Genomic DNA, 13,874 nt, shown 5'->3' with positions numbered 1-13,874 from the left:
ACAGTGACTATAAATATTAAAAAAAAAAATCCTAAGACCTAACTTCTATGTCATATTATTGATTTGGTTCCCTTTTCAGAAGGCTGAAGACTTCCCAAAAAGGAAACCTACATTACTGTTAATTTGCCACAGAGCTTGGCTTTGCATCAGTCATCTCAAGAAAATCTAAGAACTTCAAAATGCATTAATCCCCAGTGAACTGGATCTTTCTAAAATATTCATTCTCAATGTTTTGGCAAAGTCACCCCATGTCACTAGCTTAATTGGTGGCAGGTTATTTTCCAGTTGTCAAATAATCTTTTCCTATTTAAGAGGCAGAAATAAAAACAGTCACTCATAAAGGAATTGAATAATTTGGATCACAAACAACATAGGCATTTATTTGAAAAACATTTTCCATTTAAGTAAAACGGCAAATCAGCTACAGTAGCTTCTTTACTGATTATTCTATCTGCACTCACAGTCATTTTTTATTCATCAAATTCAGAGATACTGCTATAGAAAACTATTTCACAAAGTATTTAGAAAAAATATAATACAGTCTCTCTGATAGAAAGTTAATTAAAATAACAAAGCCAGGCAATATAAAGGTAAGATATAAAACAAGCTCACATTTATAAACACAAATAAATAAATATGTACAAAAGAGTCTATGCCAACATTAAACAAACAAAGCTTTACAACGCCAAGTCATGGTGACAACATTGGAAAACATATCAGGATCCTAGACTGACTCTAACATAATGTAGTTTAAAAAAAGGAAAAGAAAGAAAATTAAAAAAACAACAAAAATTGAAACTCTTTTCCAACTCTCTTCCAACCCCAGAGAGTCTAAGTTGATACTATTCTCAAATTTAGGCTAAACGAAATTTTGGCTCCAGAGCTAAATTCCTGAAGTTCTGTTCTGAGGGGGTTAAATGAAGCTGAGAACTACATGTGTAGAACTCAAGTCCATTTGCAAATGTTTCTATTCAGCTGTTTCTCCATTTTTTTTTTTTTTCATCCTTACCTGATTACTGGAAATTTCTAAAGTGGAGCTGATACTGTTGTCAAATATGAAAAAAACATTTTTCCAAGATCTGCATGAATATGAGTAGAAATCAAAGATATTTTTAAAGTTCTCACTTTAATTACTTATAACTACATAAGCACTTCGGGTAGAAATCTCACAGTTGAAAGCTAATTAAATTCTATCATCTCTAAGGCTTGGAGGAGAGTATATGAAGATTAAGTGACTAGTTAAGGTTAACTTTCATCTAGATGCAACCTCTGCCAAAATAAACAGCCTGTTAACATACATGCCTATGGAAAACGAAGTGACTCTGCTGTAGGGAATCTTAGTGACCTCAGATTTACTATCTTTTCCTCTGTCTACACCCCTCTCCTGGGAAGGCCAGGCTGAGCCATGCTTTTATCTCCCAGAAAAGTGTTCCAGGATGCTACAAAATGGAATGGTATGAAAACTCATTACCACATCATCACCTGTTCGGGTCTGGCAAAAACCTACATGACTGAGGATGAGTGGAAAGTGAGACGTCCCTTGGTTGCTGCACAGTATGAGAGCTTTCTTATATCTCAAACTAAGGGCTTCCTGCTTCCTGCACAGAGGGAAAGGTCCCCAGGTGCTCAGTCTGGCTTCTGCCTTTAAGCAGTTTCGTTCTGCAGGAATGTCTCATCTTCTCACACTTAAGCTGCTTCCAGAACCTGAAACGTCTCAGATAACCCAAAGCAAATGTAAAGGTACAGCACATATTGAGACCAATTTCTAAGAAACTGGACGCTCATCCATCATTTAAGAACAATTAAAATGTGGTCTCCTCCACATTCACTAGCAAGCACATTACTCAGGACAGTCTGAAAGTTAGGCTAAAAGCTGCTTAATATTATGCATGGCTTATATGCAGAAACCTAATCCATAAATAACACCTCCTCTATCTTGCCAGATCTCCTCTAGCTCTTATAATCAGAGGACCTATATACAAATAGTTTTCAGACTGGCAAGTATAGACCCACATGTTTATATATTATTTTGATTATGATAAGTCACCCACCTAAGTCTCAGTTTATATTCTTTGGAACAAAGCTCTTGAAAGAGTAAGTAAGAGGCTTTTCATTTGTGCAAATGGAAATATCTTAAAAGTCTCTGGAGCTATGACAAGACCATAGAGTCTCAATAGTTGTTTTTCCCAAAAGGGCAAGACTGTTGTACACAGCATGCCTAATGGAAATTCCATTGCTCCCATGAACCCATGGCTCAATATACAGTAGACGATCAAAAATAGAGGTGTAAGAGGTTCATTCTTCAACTACTGTGAGGTCCACTGTAATGAAACCCCAACACTAAATTTGATTCAAAAGTATAGGATTAAATTATAATTAATAATGATGTTTACGTTGTGTCTTGAATAGGATAAATGAAACAGCATGACTTCATATTAACTAGGTCAAAATTTGGGAAATTCTTTCTTTCTTAGGCACATTGTGCTCTTCATGGTTAAACATTTGAGATAATGGAAGATACACCTTTCTAAACTTTGTCAGACATCATTCTTTCGTCTCTGTAGTTAAAAGAGGAAATGCTACTGCATTCATGGAAACTAGCAGAGATGAACTTGTGGGCATCCAAAATAGTTTTAAATATTAATATGCTTTTTAAAAGATTTTTTGGATGTGGACTATTTTAAAAGTCTTTATTGAATTTGTTTCAATATTGTTTCTGTTTTGTGTTTTGACTGCAAGCCATGTGGAATCTTAGCTCCCTGACTAGGGATCGAATCCACACCCCACCCTCACCCCCCATGTTGGAAGGCAAAGTCCTCACCAGTGGATCACCAGGGAAGTCCCTATTAGTATGCTTTTGTTTGTTGAGAAAGATGATGGAGCAAATGGCCATATCCAAACCTAATTATTAGGTGGAGTGTGAATAAACTCTAAACTAAACTTTTCCATAGCCTGGCCTGTCCCTTGTCCTCTAACCGTAATATTCCACCTCCCAGCCCAAGTTCTGATTGGTCAATTCAATTATATATTTAAAAAACCTTATCCCTGTGGGTACTGAATCATGCTGCTCTCAGTAGTGAAGTTTTAGTGATGGTGGAAACTCCCCCATGTAAGAAACACACTGAAAAGACAGATAGTGAATTTCACAAATGCCTTCTTCACAAAACACATTGGTCATATATATGCAGTTACCTAGCTAAGACCACGTTTACATCTGCTAGTCAGAGTTTGACTGCTTGCACATCTTCGTGTTTGTGTAGACTGATTCCTCTTTCTTATATTAAAGATATCAAAACTTTGTGCTGTGGCTGAAAGTGTCTGACATGATAATATTTTTATAGAAATTATCTGAATGAGCATTGCAATAACCCTTGACCTTATCAATGACCTGATGGACAGGAATGATCGATGTTTGTTCTCCATCAGCATGAGTTAGTTTTGATGAGGACTTGTCCATGGAAGCATTGTCTGAAAGAAATGATACAAGAAATTAGGCTGCAAGATGAGCTGGTGACATGCCTGAGGGCCACCGTTTTGGACGCTCTATTTTGCACATTAAAGAAGATCACAAAGGAAATAAAGCTCTGATTCTTTCTTAGTTTCGATTGCAGGCAGGACTAAAATTTCATGTTTTTCATCTTCAAGGTGCATTCCTGCATATGAATGAATGTTAATGTGCCTTCCAGTAATTTGCGGGGGTTTAAGAATGTTCTTCTAAGTGGTATTTTTCAAAGAGCCAGTGAATAGAGTCATCAGAAAATTGAGGAAAAAAATATATATGGCAAATGGCTCGCACAAAGTAGTGATAGATTATATAACAATGAATTAAAAAGTGCTAAAATATCAGTGGAAGAAACTATATGATGTCTATGATATGTTTTCACAGTAATACAGAAAGGGGAAAATGTGTAGGTGGCTATGAGTTGATAGATTCAAGGAGATTCATTATATTATCCTCTCTACTTTTTATATGTGTTTGACATTTCATAATAAAATTTTTAATGAAATATAAAGAATTTTGGAAAAGAAAAGTGAATAAAAAACATAAAAGCTATTTTGAACACATTTTCTCATGGAAAAAACTAGTGAAATGATTGCAATATAGAAAAAAGGCATCTTTTATGAATTATTTTTAAATTATAGAATCCAAAATTATCTTTATCAGAAATATTTTAAGTGTATGTTTTCATTAACTATGCTACAGTCTCAGAATAATGTTATTGCTGGCAGCAATAAAATCATAGCAACTAACAGTAATAAAGGATTGCTAAATACATTTCTTTTCCTAAATTTCTCAGTATCACATATTAAACGCTATTTCTCTAGACCCATAGCTTTCTAAAAGTGGCTCAGCCAATGCCTTGAAACTCTGTTGTGTGTGTGTATGTGTTAAGTCGCTCTGTCATGTCTGACTCTTTGCGACCCCAAGGACAGTAGCCGGCCACCCTCCTCTGTCCATGGAATTCTCCAGGCAAGAAAACTGGAAACTCTGTTAAACACTCTTATCTATAAATACGCATGACTATCTTCATGTACCCTATGAGTATCTTGTAAGTTTCTGTCTTCCTCCTTCTCCCAACACATTTTGGAAAAAAATTCTATCTTTTTAGAATTGAAAAAAGTCTATCTTTTAGAATTGAAAAAAATTCTATCTTTTTAGTTGAAAAAAATCAGCTACAGAGATTTCACATCAGTGAATGAGCAAATATGACCTTCTATAAAGTACTCTGTCTCCTGCAGCTGTATCATCTCTATTCACTGTGGAAGGGGAAAAAAAATTTATCATGAAACACTGTGTCTAGAAATCATGGCTCAAAATGGAATGTTCACTCCACGTGTTTTATGTTTTGAGTATGCTGGACCCAGTATGTGACTTAACATTAAAAATCCATCCATAATTGGCAAAAGCCATTGCTATTGTATCTGTTGTCTTTGGAAATGACTCAAATTGTTCAATTGTGGTCTTGGTGTTGGAGCAGACACTAAATACAATGAAAGCTAAAATAAAAAATGGTGCATCCATCTCACTGGAGGAAGCAAGAGAGAACAGATGGTCTATGGGAAGAGTGAGCAGACTGAAGCATGGTGGGATGACCCAGGATTGGTGAGAAAAAGGCTCAGGGGTCATTATATAAGAGTCCCTCCCCATTCAGCTCTCAGCAAGCTGATTGATTCTATGCTTTCCTTCCATTCACACATTCACTAGCCATTGGTTTTCTTTTGGGAATTTTTTCTGTTGGCTTAAATCTCAATAATGAACAATTTGTACTTGATGTTTTTAGAAAACTGCACATCCTCAAAAAAACCTTCAAAGATACATTCATTCTATTTCATTGACAACTTCCAGGGCCACACAGTTTTTAAAGATTTTGACCAGCTCCATTCCAAATATATGACCCAATTTTCTGGATCTTCACAGTCTAATAAAGTAAAATTCTGAGCTAGGTCTGTGTTTCTACATATATGCCATTTCCAGTTTCTGCAATTCCCAGTTATAGTTATTATATTGTGGATAATATAGATTTTTGATTATTGCTATAAGTCGGAAAACCAGGGGCTAGAGAAAGGAACTATTATTTGACTGATGCTGAAATTTCAAGCAGACAGAAGTCCTCAAAAAGCAGGCTTGGAATCGACAATTTGTCTTTTATGACTTCTGTGAATGTACCATGACATATCCAGTAATTCATAAGAGCAGTGAAAAGGTAAAGAATTGTACTCCATTCTGCAAAGAACCTCTCAAGTACTGCTCTTTTTTTTTTTTTTTCCTGTTATATGACCCACTAACTCCAGAGCATGGTACATTTCCTAGAAGGAGCAGCTTGCAGATACCCCCATGCAGAGAAGAGCCAGCCCAGCACACGATCATCTGACAGTTCAGAAATTCCAGCTCAATGCAGGAATGTCCTTGTGCTGAGAAGTATTGTAAAGAAGAAGCCATTTTGCTGGTGCAGCAAGAGTCTTAGTTTAATCCATGCAAATATTCTATTACCTTGCAAAAAAAATTCATGCATTCAAAAAAGTAATAAAAGTTTACCTGAATGATCCACTTTTGTTGAAGGAATGATCTTAGAAGACATTATCTACAATTCCAAGAAATAAACCATCTAGATATCCATGATGATATGTGGTGACTTTCTACATACCCCAAGTGACCTAGGTACACCAGCAGTCCCACTGAGAAGTGGCTAGGTTGCAGAAGGCCCTTCATATGTCAACTGACTGGAATGATTGTACCATGAAAGTCATGTCATACCGTTGACTATATCCTAATACTAGTTAATAAGAACCTGTTTAACTCCAAATGTTTGAATGGAAATGATTAACATTAGGGAAGTCTTCAAAAATAAATATCCAAGATTTTGAAACAGCAAAGCCTTTCTTTGGTATTCCCATTTCTACAGTCTCTTTTATCTTCTAGTCAGTTTTCCCCATGATGCTATTTCCAAATATTTTATACTTTCAAAATGCCCTCTGTTCCAAAATATCTACCTGTTACCTTCTTTACCATTTTAATAGTGGTTTTTCAGGCTAGCTATTTTGTTATATTAAGAGGAAAGTAATTCAATTGGGCTAATTCCTATGTATTCACAACTAACTTATAATGCATTAAGCATTTGGATTTTAAAAGGGAGACAAAATGAGTATTTAATTTTAAGGCTGATTAAATAAAGTATAAAATTCACTCATTATAAGTACAATAGAGCCTTGCATAATAGTTGGGATTAGGGGGCACTGACTTCCTGAACAACTGAAAATCTGAGTACAATTTACAGTTGACTCTGTCTGAGCTTCCTCACTGTCCACAGTTCTGTATCCATGTATTCAGTCAACTGCAGATCATGTAATACTGTTTGCTGTATTTAGTACTAAAAAAAAAAACCTACGTATAAGTGGACCTGCACAGTTCAAACTGTTTTGTTCAAGGGGTAACTGTAAACAATATTTTTGCCAGGGAACTATCAATTAGGTAGACTAATCTATCTCAGATTACATAGCTGTCATCATGTTTCTTACACAGGTGTTTCAAGCAAGAATGCAAAGACCTCTTAATTTTAAGGAAAACTGCTTGTGTGCAGGACTCCAGTACTCTTGCCTGGAAAATCCCGTGGATGGAGGAGCCTTGTAGGCTGCAGTCCTTGGGGTCGCACAGAGTCAGACACGACTGAAGTGAGTTAGCAGCAGCAGCAGCAGCTTGCGTGCAGGACTCAAAGACTGCACCCCATTCTGGAAGAGTTCATAGCTTCTATTCAATTTCCCAAAGTATCCCTAACTCCGAGAAACTTTAAGAACTGCTGCCCTAAGCTGCTCCAAGTTTCCAGATATTCTTTAAAATAATATTAATTATGTATTGGCTGTACTGCATCTTCGCTGTTGGGTGAGCTTTTCTCCAGCTGTAGCGAACAGGGGCTACTCTCTAGTTGTGTGCGGGCTTCTCATCGCAGGGGCTTCTCTTGTTGCTGAGTGCTCTAGGGGCCCAAGGGCTCAGTAGTTGCAGTTCCTGGGCTCTACAGCACAGGCTCAATAGTTGTGGCACACGAGCTTAGTTGCTCCTGGGCATGTGGGATCTTCCCAGACCAGGGATCGAACTCATGTCTCCTGCAGTGGCAGGCAGATTCTTTACTGCTGAGCCATCAGGGAAGCCCTTCAGATCTTTCTTTGACTAATTTTGGAATTAAGAAAACTCTCTAAACATTCAAACTTTTTTCCACAGTGCTATCTCGAATACCAGGCAGTGGGCACCACAGTGGTACAAGCAGGGACATGTGGAAAGATTCAAATGTACACAAGGGTCATTTGCAATGCAAGTGTTATAATGTGAACATTTATACACATATCACGCAAATCACTCTTGCCAAATATGAATGTTTTTGGTGCCATTTGCTTCTGTCTACGTTTACTAGCTAAACAAATACAAAACTTGAAAGTCATTTCCATTACCTTTTATAAGCATCTTTCATTTAGAAAGTGCTGGATACTGAGTGTTGAGAGCTGTTTGACTGAGGTTTAATTAGCATTTAAAAGTAGCATTTCTGCTATTTTCAACTGAAATTATTAAGGGAGTATACCTTTTCACACTGTTCACTGGCTATCAAGGACTGCAAAATGGTCTTTGCAGGCATATGTCATTTTATTTCACTTCACTTTGAAGCCCTTCACAGACATTGCAGTTTTTATAAATCGAAGATTTGTGTTGTCTGATGACAGTCAAGCACAGTTTTTAGCAATAAAGTATCTTTTTAAATTAAAGTATGTATATTTTTTGACATGACTGTATTACACACAACAGACTGCAGTATAGGGTAAACACGTATGCATATATTTATATATGCTACATATAAGCATTGAGAAACCAAAATATTTGTGTGACTCTCTTTATTGCAAAATTCAATATATTATAGTGGTCTGAAGCCAAATTCTCTGTATATCTGAAGTCAGCCTATGTTTTCACAGTCTTCAGAAATTTTCATACACAGGCTTAGTGTCAGAAAGTGTGATCATTGTAAATATCATGAAGATTTGGTAGATGAATAAAGATACAATGTTTCTCACTATCTGTATCATTTTCCAAACATAATGTTCCATCTTTCATATTTAATCAGTAACGTAGAGAGCAATTGCCAGTAACACTGCCAATGGTTAGGGACTTATGTATCTTTTTTGATTGAGGTATAATTGACATATATCATTATTGGTTTTAGGTGTACACTATTATGATTTTATATTTGCGTATATTTCAAAGGACTTAAGTCTTTCACATACAAGTTGGATGGTGTCTCTTCCTGTTTTCATTCCAACTTGCCAGGTAACTGTCACACTATGCTGAAATAATCTGCAACTCAATTTCTGTATTTTTTAAATAAAGATATAACTTCTAAAAACAAGATACCATACTTTTTTAGGAAAATTAAATTTTAAAGCAAATGAAGTTACAAAAATAATGAGCTAATGATACTCTGACAATGTAGGTTCACTTTTGGTTGTAAAATTTTTTAAAAAGGACAAAACATTCACAAAGGTGCTGAAGGTGCAAATAAATTTTGATTTTCCTAAGTCTAAAATAAGCACCCTAATGGGCACTGTGATCTATGAATCTTTATGACACGCCAGTTCTCACCATGAAAACATGATGGGAAGTGTCCCAGACAGCATCTTTACCAGCACCTTTCTGGCCAGAATGACTCACCCGTGTGGCTGTTCCTTTTGAAGTAGGTGGTAGAGCTGGATTTAGACTTGGATGTAAGGTAGGTTGAGTTGGAACCAATGGAGCTGGAGGACAAAGATTTTCCTAGATTATCAGAACTTTTCTTGATGATGTTGGTAGCTGTCTTACTCCAATCTGAAAGAAATGACATCTCTCCATGAGTCTGCTTGAAAGGGGATACAGTCTGCCTTGAGGCCTTCCCTGGTGGCTTAGCAGTAAAGAATCTGCCTGCAATGCAGGAGATGCAGGTTCGAACCCTGAGTTGGGAAGATTCCCTGGAGGAGGGCATGGCAACCCATACCAGTATTCTTGCCTGGAGAATCCCATGGACAGAGGAGCCTGGTGGGCTACAGCCCATGGGGTTCCAGAGTTGGACAAAACTGACTCAGCACACATGCACACACTTCGCCTTGAAAAATCACCACATTATTTAAGTAACTGATTCATAGCATTAGATGGTCTGACACACTGGCAGCGAATCATACAAGAGACTGACATATCAACGGTAACAACTCGAAGAAACAGAAAAGTTTCTTACTTTGACCTTATGTTTAAAATTCTACTTAATATCTTAAGGTTGAGAAGTAACTACTGGACGTTTTTTTTAAAGAGTAATATTTTTCTTCAGGGATTTTTTTATATTGAGAAAAATCTCTTTTGTCTAATAATGTAAATGAAGACTTCAAAAATATGGAAAGGTACACAGGGTATAGTGGATATCCGAGTTGTTAAGTTAGACATAAAACCTTGAGCAACTCACTTAGCCTATCTTGAACTCATGCGTCTCCTTTGCAAAAAAGAACAGTCAGGTCCAAAGTCCTCAGGTCCCATGCAGTCTTAATAATCTAAGACCCCAAGCAAGCATCTTTACACACTCCACCTCTACACCTTGCTACCACTGGGACTGGGTTGCTCTGACAATGCAAATGTGTGTGTGCTCAGTTGCTTAGGTGTATCTGATTCTTTGCGACCCCACGGGCTGTAGCCCACCAGGTTCCTCTGTCCATGGAGTTTTCCAGGCAAGAATCCTGGAGTGGGTTGCCATTTCAGGGGATCTTCCTGATCCAGGTATAGAACCTAAGTCTCCTGCATTGGCAGGTGGATTCTTTACTACTGAGCCACCTGGGAAGCCCAAATGACAAACCCTTCTGTCCACACTCTTAATGTAAAAAGCTCAATCACCAACGGGCCCCTTTACCTGAGTTGTCTGCCAACCGAAATCTACCACAGCAGAGATGCCGCCTCCACTGTTTCTGAACATTCTCCTTCATAGCACAGTGGAAGATAAATATAAATAAGCCTGGGGCAAAAGAAAATATAAAACAATTAGGCAAAATGACACACTGCTAAAGACAAATCTTACAAAACACATGGATTTAATTTAAATTTTTTTTTACACCCAAATCACTAAGAAACAAAGATCAAAGGAATCTTTAAGCATGCAGCTGATGTTTTAATCCTTTAGGGTAGAACACAGAGGCTCAGATAAAACTAGAACAATTACATGAATCTAATTCTGTCCTTGTTTTAATCAGTATTTGTTGTGACATAACCTAAAGACTAATCTGAAATAGGCAACATTCACTTTAAGAGACACTTAATGTTTCCCTTATATTTGTTTTAAAACTATGTGAAAACATAGAGAAAATATCCATGAGCTCATCATCTATTTCAATTTGTGTATTCTAAGCTATTTTATGTAAGCATATTATTGTAAGTCTGGGCCTGGTATTTTTACAAGTCAAGAATGGCCCCAAATCAGCAGTTTCATGTAGCTCCACCTGGCCTGCTTTAGTTTCTCAACATTTTAATGCAGATACTTCTGTATTGTCAAGTGGTCTTCATATATTTATAGTCTGCCTGCATCTATCAAAAACTGTATCACTTGTGCTTTGGGAGCCAGCCTCTTTTAACTCTTCAAGGAATTTGCTTTTGCATTTTTACTTTCTCTTGGCTGCCTCAATTTCTACCTCTCTTCCTCCAAACTTGGTTATTCCTGTTGCTCACAAGCATATCCTAGTAACTCTCTTTTAAATAATCAAATAATTTCACCTTTAACCCCTGATCTTCCAGCTTCTACTTCTTCATTCCCTTTCTCAAAAAAACATCCAATGACTAACTTTTGCTGTCTCTACTTTTTCTCATTTCTTTCCTTCTCAATCTGCTCTAAAGAGGTGACTATCCTCATCTCTGAGGCCACTGTTCACATCTCTGGGGAGACTGTCCACATCTCTGAGACCAGTTAAACTGTAGATCACAGGAACTCCCCTACTGTTAACTCAGTTTTCTCTCCCATTTTACTAGACCTCTCAACCGTATTCAAAACAATTGATCACTCTCTCATTCTTGAAATACATCCTCTCTTTTTTAAAGATTTTTTTTTCACGTAAACCACTTTTTTATTGAATTTTGTTACAACATCGCTTCTGTTCTATGATTTGGTTTTACGGCTGAGAGGCATGTGGGGTTTTAGCTCCCCGACCAAGGACAGAACACATACTCCTGCATTGGAAGGTGGTCTTATCCACTGGACTGCTAGGGAAGCCCCTTGAAATATAGTCTTGATACCATTTTCTCCTGTGGTGGGGGTGGTTTAGTCACTAAGTCATGTCCGACTCTGAGACCCCATGGACTGTAGTCCTCCAAACTCCTCTGTCCACGGGATTTCCCAGGCGATATCCTTCTCCAGGGAATCTTTCCAACCCAGGGATCAAACCCACATCTCCTGCATTGGAAGTAGATTCTTTACCACTAAGCTACTATCCCTGATGTTCAAAACAGAAGTGCTCTTCATCATTACCCTCAAACAAACATATTAAACTCATTTCAGCTCGATAATTTGATGGCTCTTCCTTCAAATCTTTCCATAACAGGCTCTTAACCTGCCATTCAGGTCTCAAACTCCTCAAAGAGGCCATCATCAACTGTTCCTTTTTATTTTTTATGTCTTAGCCTCTGCTCACACCCTTGCACACACCTACTTTTGCTACGGCACTGATCAGTACCTGATATTCTTGTATTCTGTATGTATTCATTTATCTCTTTGCTTGATTATCCCTTGCTAGTAAATAATAAGCTCCAAGAACACAGGGATGCTTGCCTATCTAATGCTGTACTAGCCATTCCCAAAATAATGCCAGGAACTAAGCAGGACCTCCATAAATGCTTTGTTGAATGAATAAATATAACCATGATTAATCACTCACCTATTTTACATGAGATAATTTAATACATAATGTACATCTGAATGTCTTAAGTGTGTTTGGGTGTAGGGGCTTAAAAACAGGAGTTAACAGAACACAAGTTAAGGAGTGACAGGAATACAATATATTTAAGGCAAAAGTTTCTGAAACGTATGCAAATTAGCTGCCAAGTAATAGCTTAATAATATACCATATTAAGCAGATTATCTACGTAAGTGAGGGTATTCTAGAGAGTGCAAGGGCTTAAACTGAACTTGAAGAAAACTTTGGGTAGGAAATTCAGGGAAGTTTCCAACTGAATAATCTACTCAGTGACTACTAAGCACTGCTAAGCAGAAGGCACTCTTTTAAGAGCAGGAAATTCCATGGGGATGATCATTGCTTTCATGGAGCACAGGGTCTAGCATGGAACACCATAAAAGTGAAAATGACTAAAGTACCTTTAATGGACATTAAAACCTATCCATTCTTTTTGAATATGGAGTATTCATCAAGGAAACTATAAATTACACTGTAGCCTGTGTAACTGGAAAAATGGGGCGAGTATTTAAAGTACTCTTATTTTACATGTGCAGATAAATTTTCAAATGAGATCTAAGGCTGTGCTTTTACGTTTAATTTTTCAATATCTTAACTGAAAGTGGTCACAGTTTTACTCCAGAATAAATTACATTATTAAGAAGGATTACAGAAGGGAATGCACTGGATTTCTACAGGTTAGACCCTGAATGCAGTGAGATGACCATGGCTGATTCTCCTCCTCTGGGCTTGGCTTGTTTGGTCATCACTGAGTGGCAGACACTTACTTAGGAGGTGTTCCACCAATTCCTATTGAACCCAGGTCTCCCACGTTGCAGGTGGATTCTTTACCAGCTAAGCCACAAGGGAAGCCTGAGAATATTGGAATGGGTAGCCTACCCCTTCTCCAGTGGAGCTTCCTGACCCAGGAATCGAACCAGGGTCTTCTGCATTGCAGGCAGATTCTTAACCAGCTGAGCTACTAGGGAAGCCCTTATTATTGTTACCATATCATTTTATACATATTTATATAAGTGAAACATTATTATGTTATTTATTAATGATACTTTATTTGCAATAAAACAATTAGTGATGAAAATATATGCTAGTGACACAATTACTTGTCTGAGATGATACCAGATAGACTAGGGAAGTTCTAATTTTAAAAGAAAGCTCTACTAAATATGAATCAAATTTCAGTATTTCAGAAAATAAACACATACATGTACACCCTTCCTGAAGGTCCCCATGCTATTGACAAGGAGGGAGGCTGGGTTGGGGAGGAAGAACTGGAGATAAGAAACCCTCTTGCAGCCTGGCCTGGCCTGGAGCTCAGACATGACAAGCCTCAGAGTAGGGGAAAGATTTTCCTCCACATTCAAAACTCCACAGAATCAGGACCTAGCAGGTAGAGCTATCTTCCCAGGAAGTACAGCACAGGCACTGGG

At 37.5% G+C, this 13,874-nt stretch overlaps 1 protein-coding gene across 10 annotated transcripts in view; it reads right to left on the bottom strand.

Moving 5' to 3' along the window:
* Window positions 1–353: 353 nt before the first annotated feature.
* ADGRG6 (adhesion G protein-coupled receptor G6) overlaps window positions 354–13,874 on the bottom strand; it is a 152,534-nt gene continuing 139,013 nt past the window's right edge. For 7 of the 10 annotated variants that reach the window (XM_042253536.2, XM_004011385.6, XM_042253537.2 and 4 more), the window contains 3 exons: window positions 10,404–10,505; window positions 9,188–9,340; window positions 354–3,468 (listed from right to left, as the gene is read on the bottom strand). In XM_042253536.2, coding sequence (XP_042109470.1) covers window positions 3,290–3,468; window positions 9,188–9,340; window positions 10,404–10,505 — 434 coding nt within the window. In that variant the 3' untranslated portion in view covers window positions 354–3,289. Of the gene's footprint in view, window positions 6,084–9,187; window positions 9,341–10,403; window positions 10,506–13,874 lie in introns of all 10 variants that reach the window. The other 3 variants (XM_060419756.1, XM_060419757.1, XM_060419758.1) reach the window with 1 other exon arrangement.

This window comes from Ovis aries, chromosome 8 (assembly GCF_016772045.2).
Source record: "Ovis aries strain OAR_USU_Benz2616 breed Rambouillet chromosome 8, ARS-UI_Ramb_v3.0, whole genome shotgun sequence".
NCBI lineage: Eukaryota > Metazoa > Chordata > Mammalia > Artiodactyla > Bovidae > Ovis > Ovis aries.
This window is presented reverse-complemented; position numbering and strand designations above follow the sequence as displayed.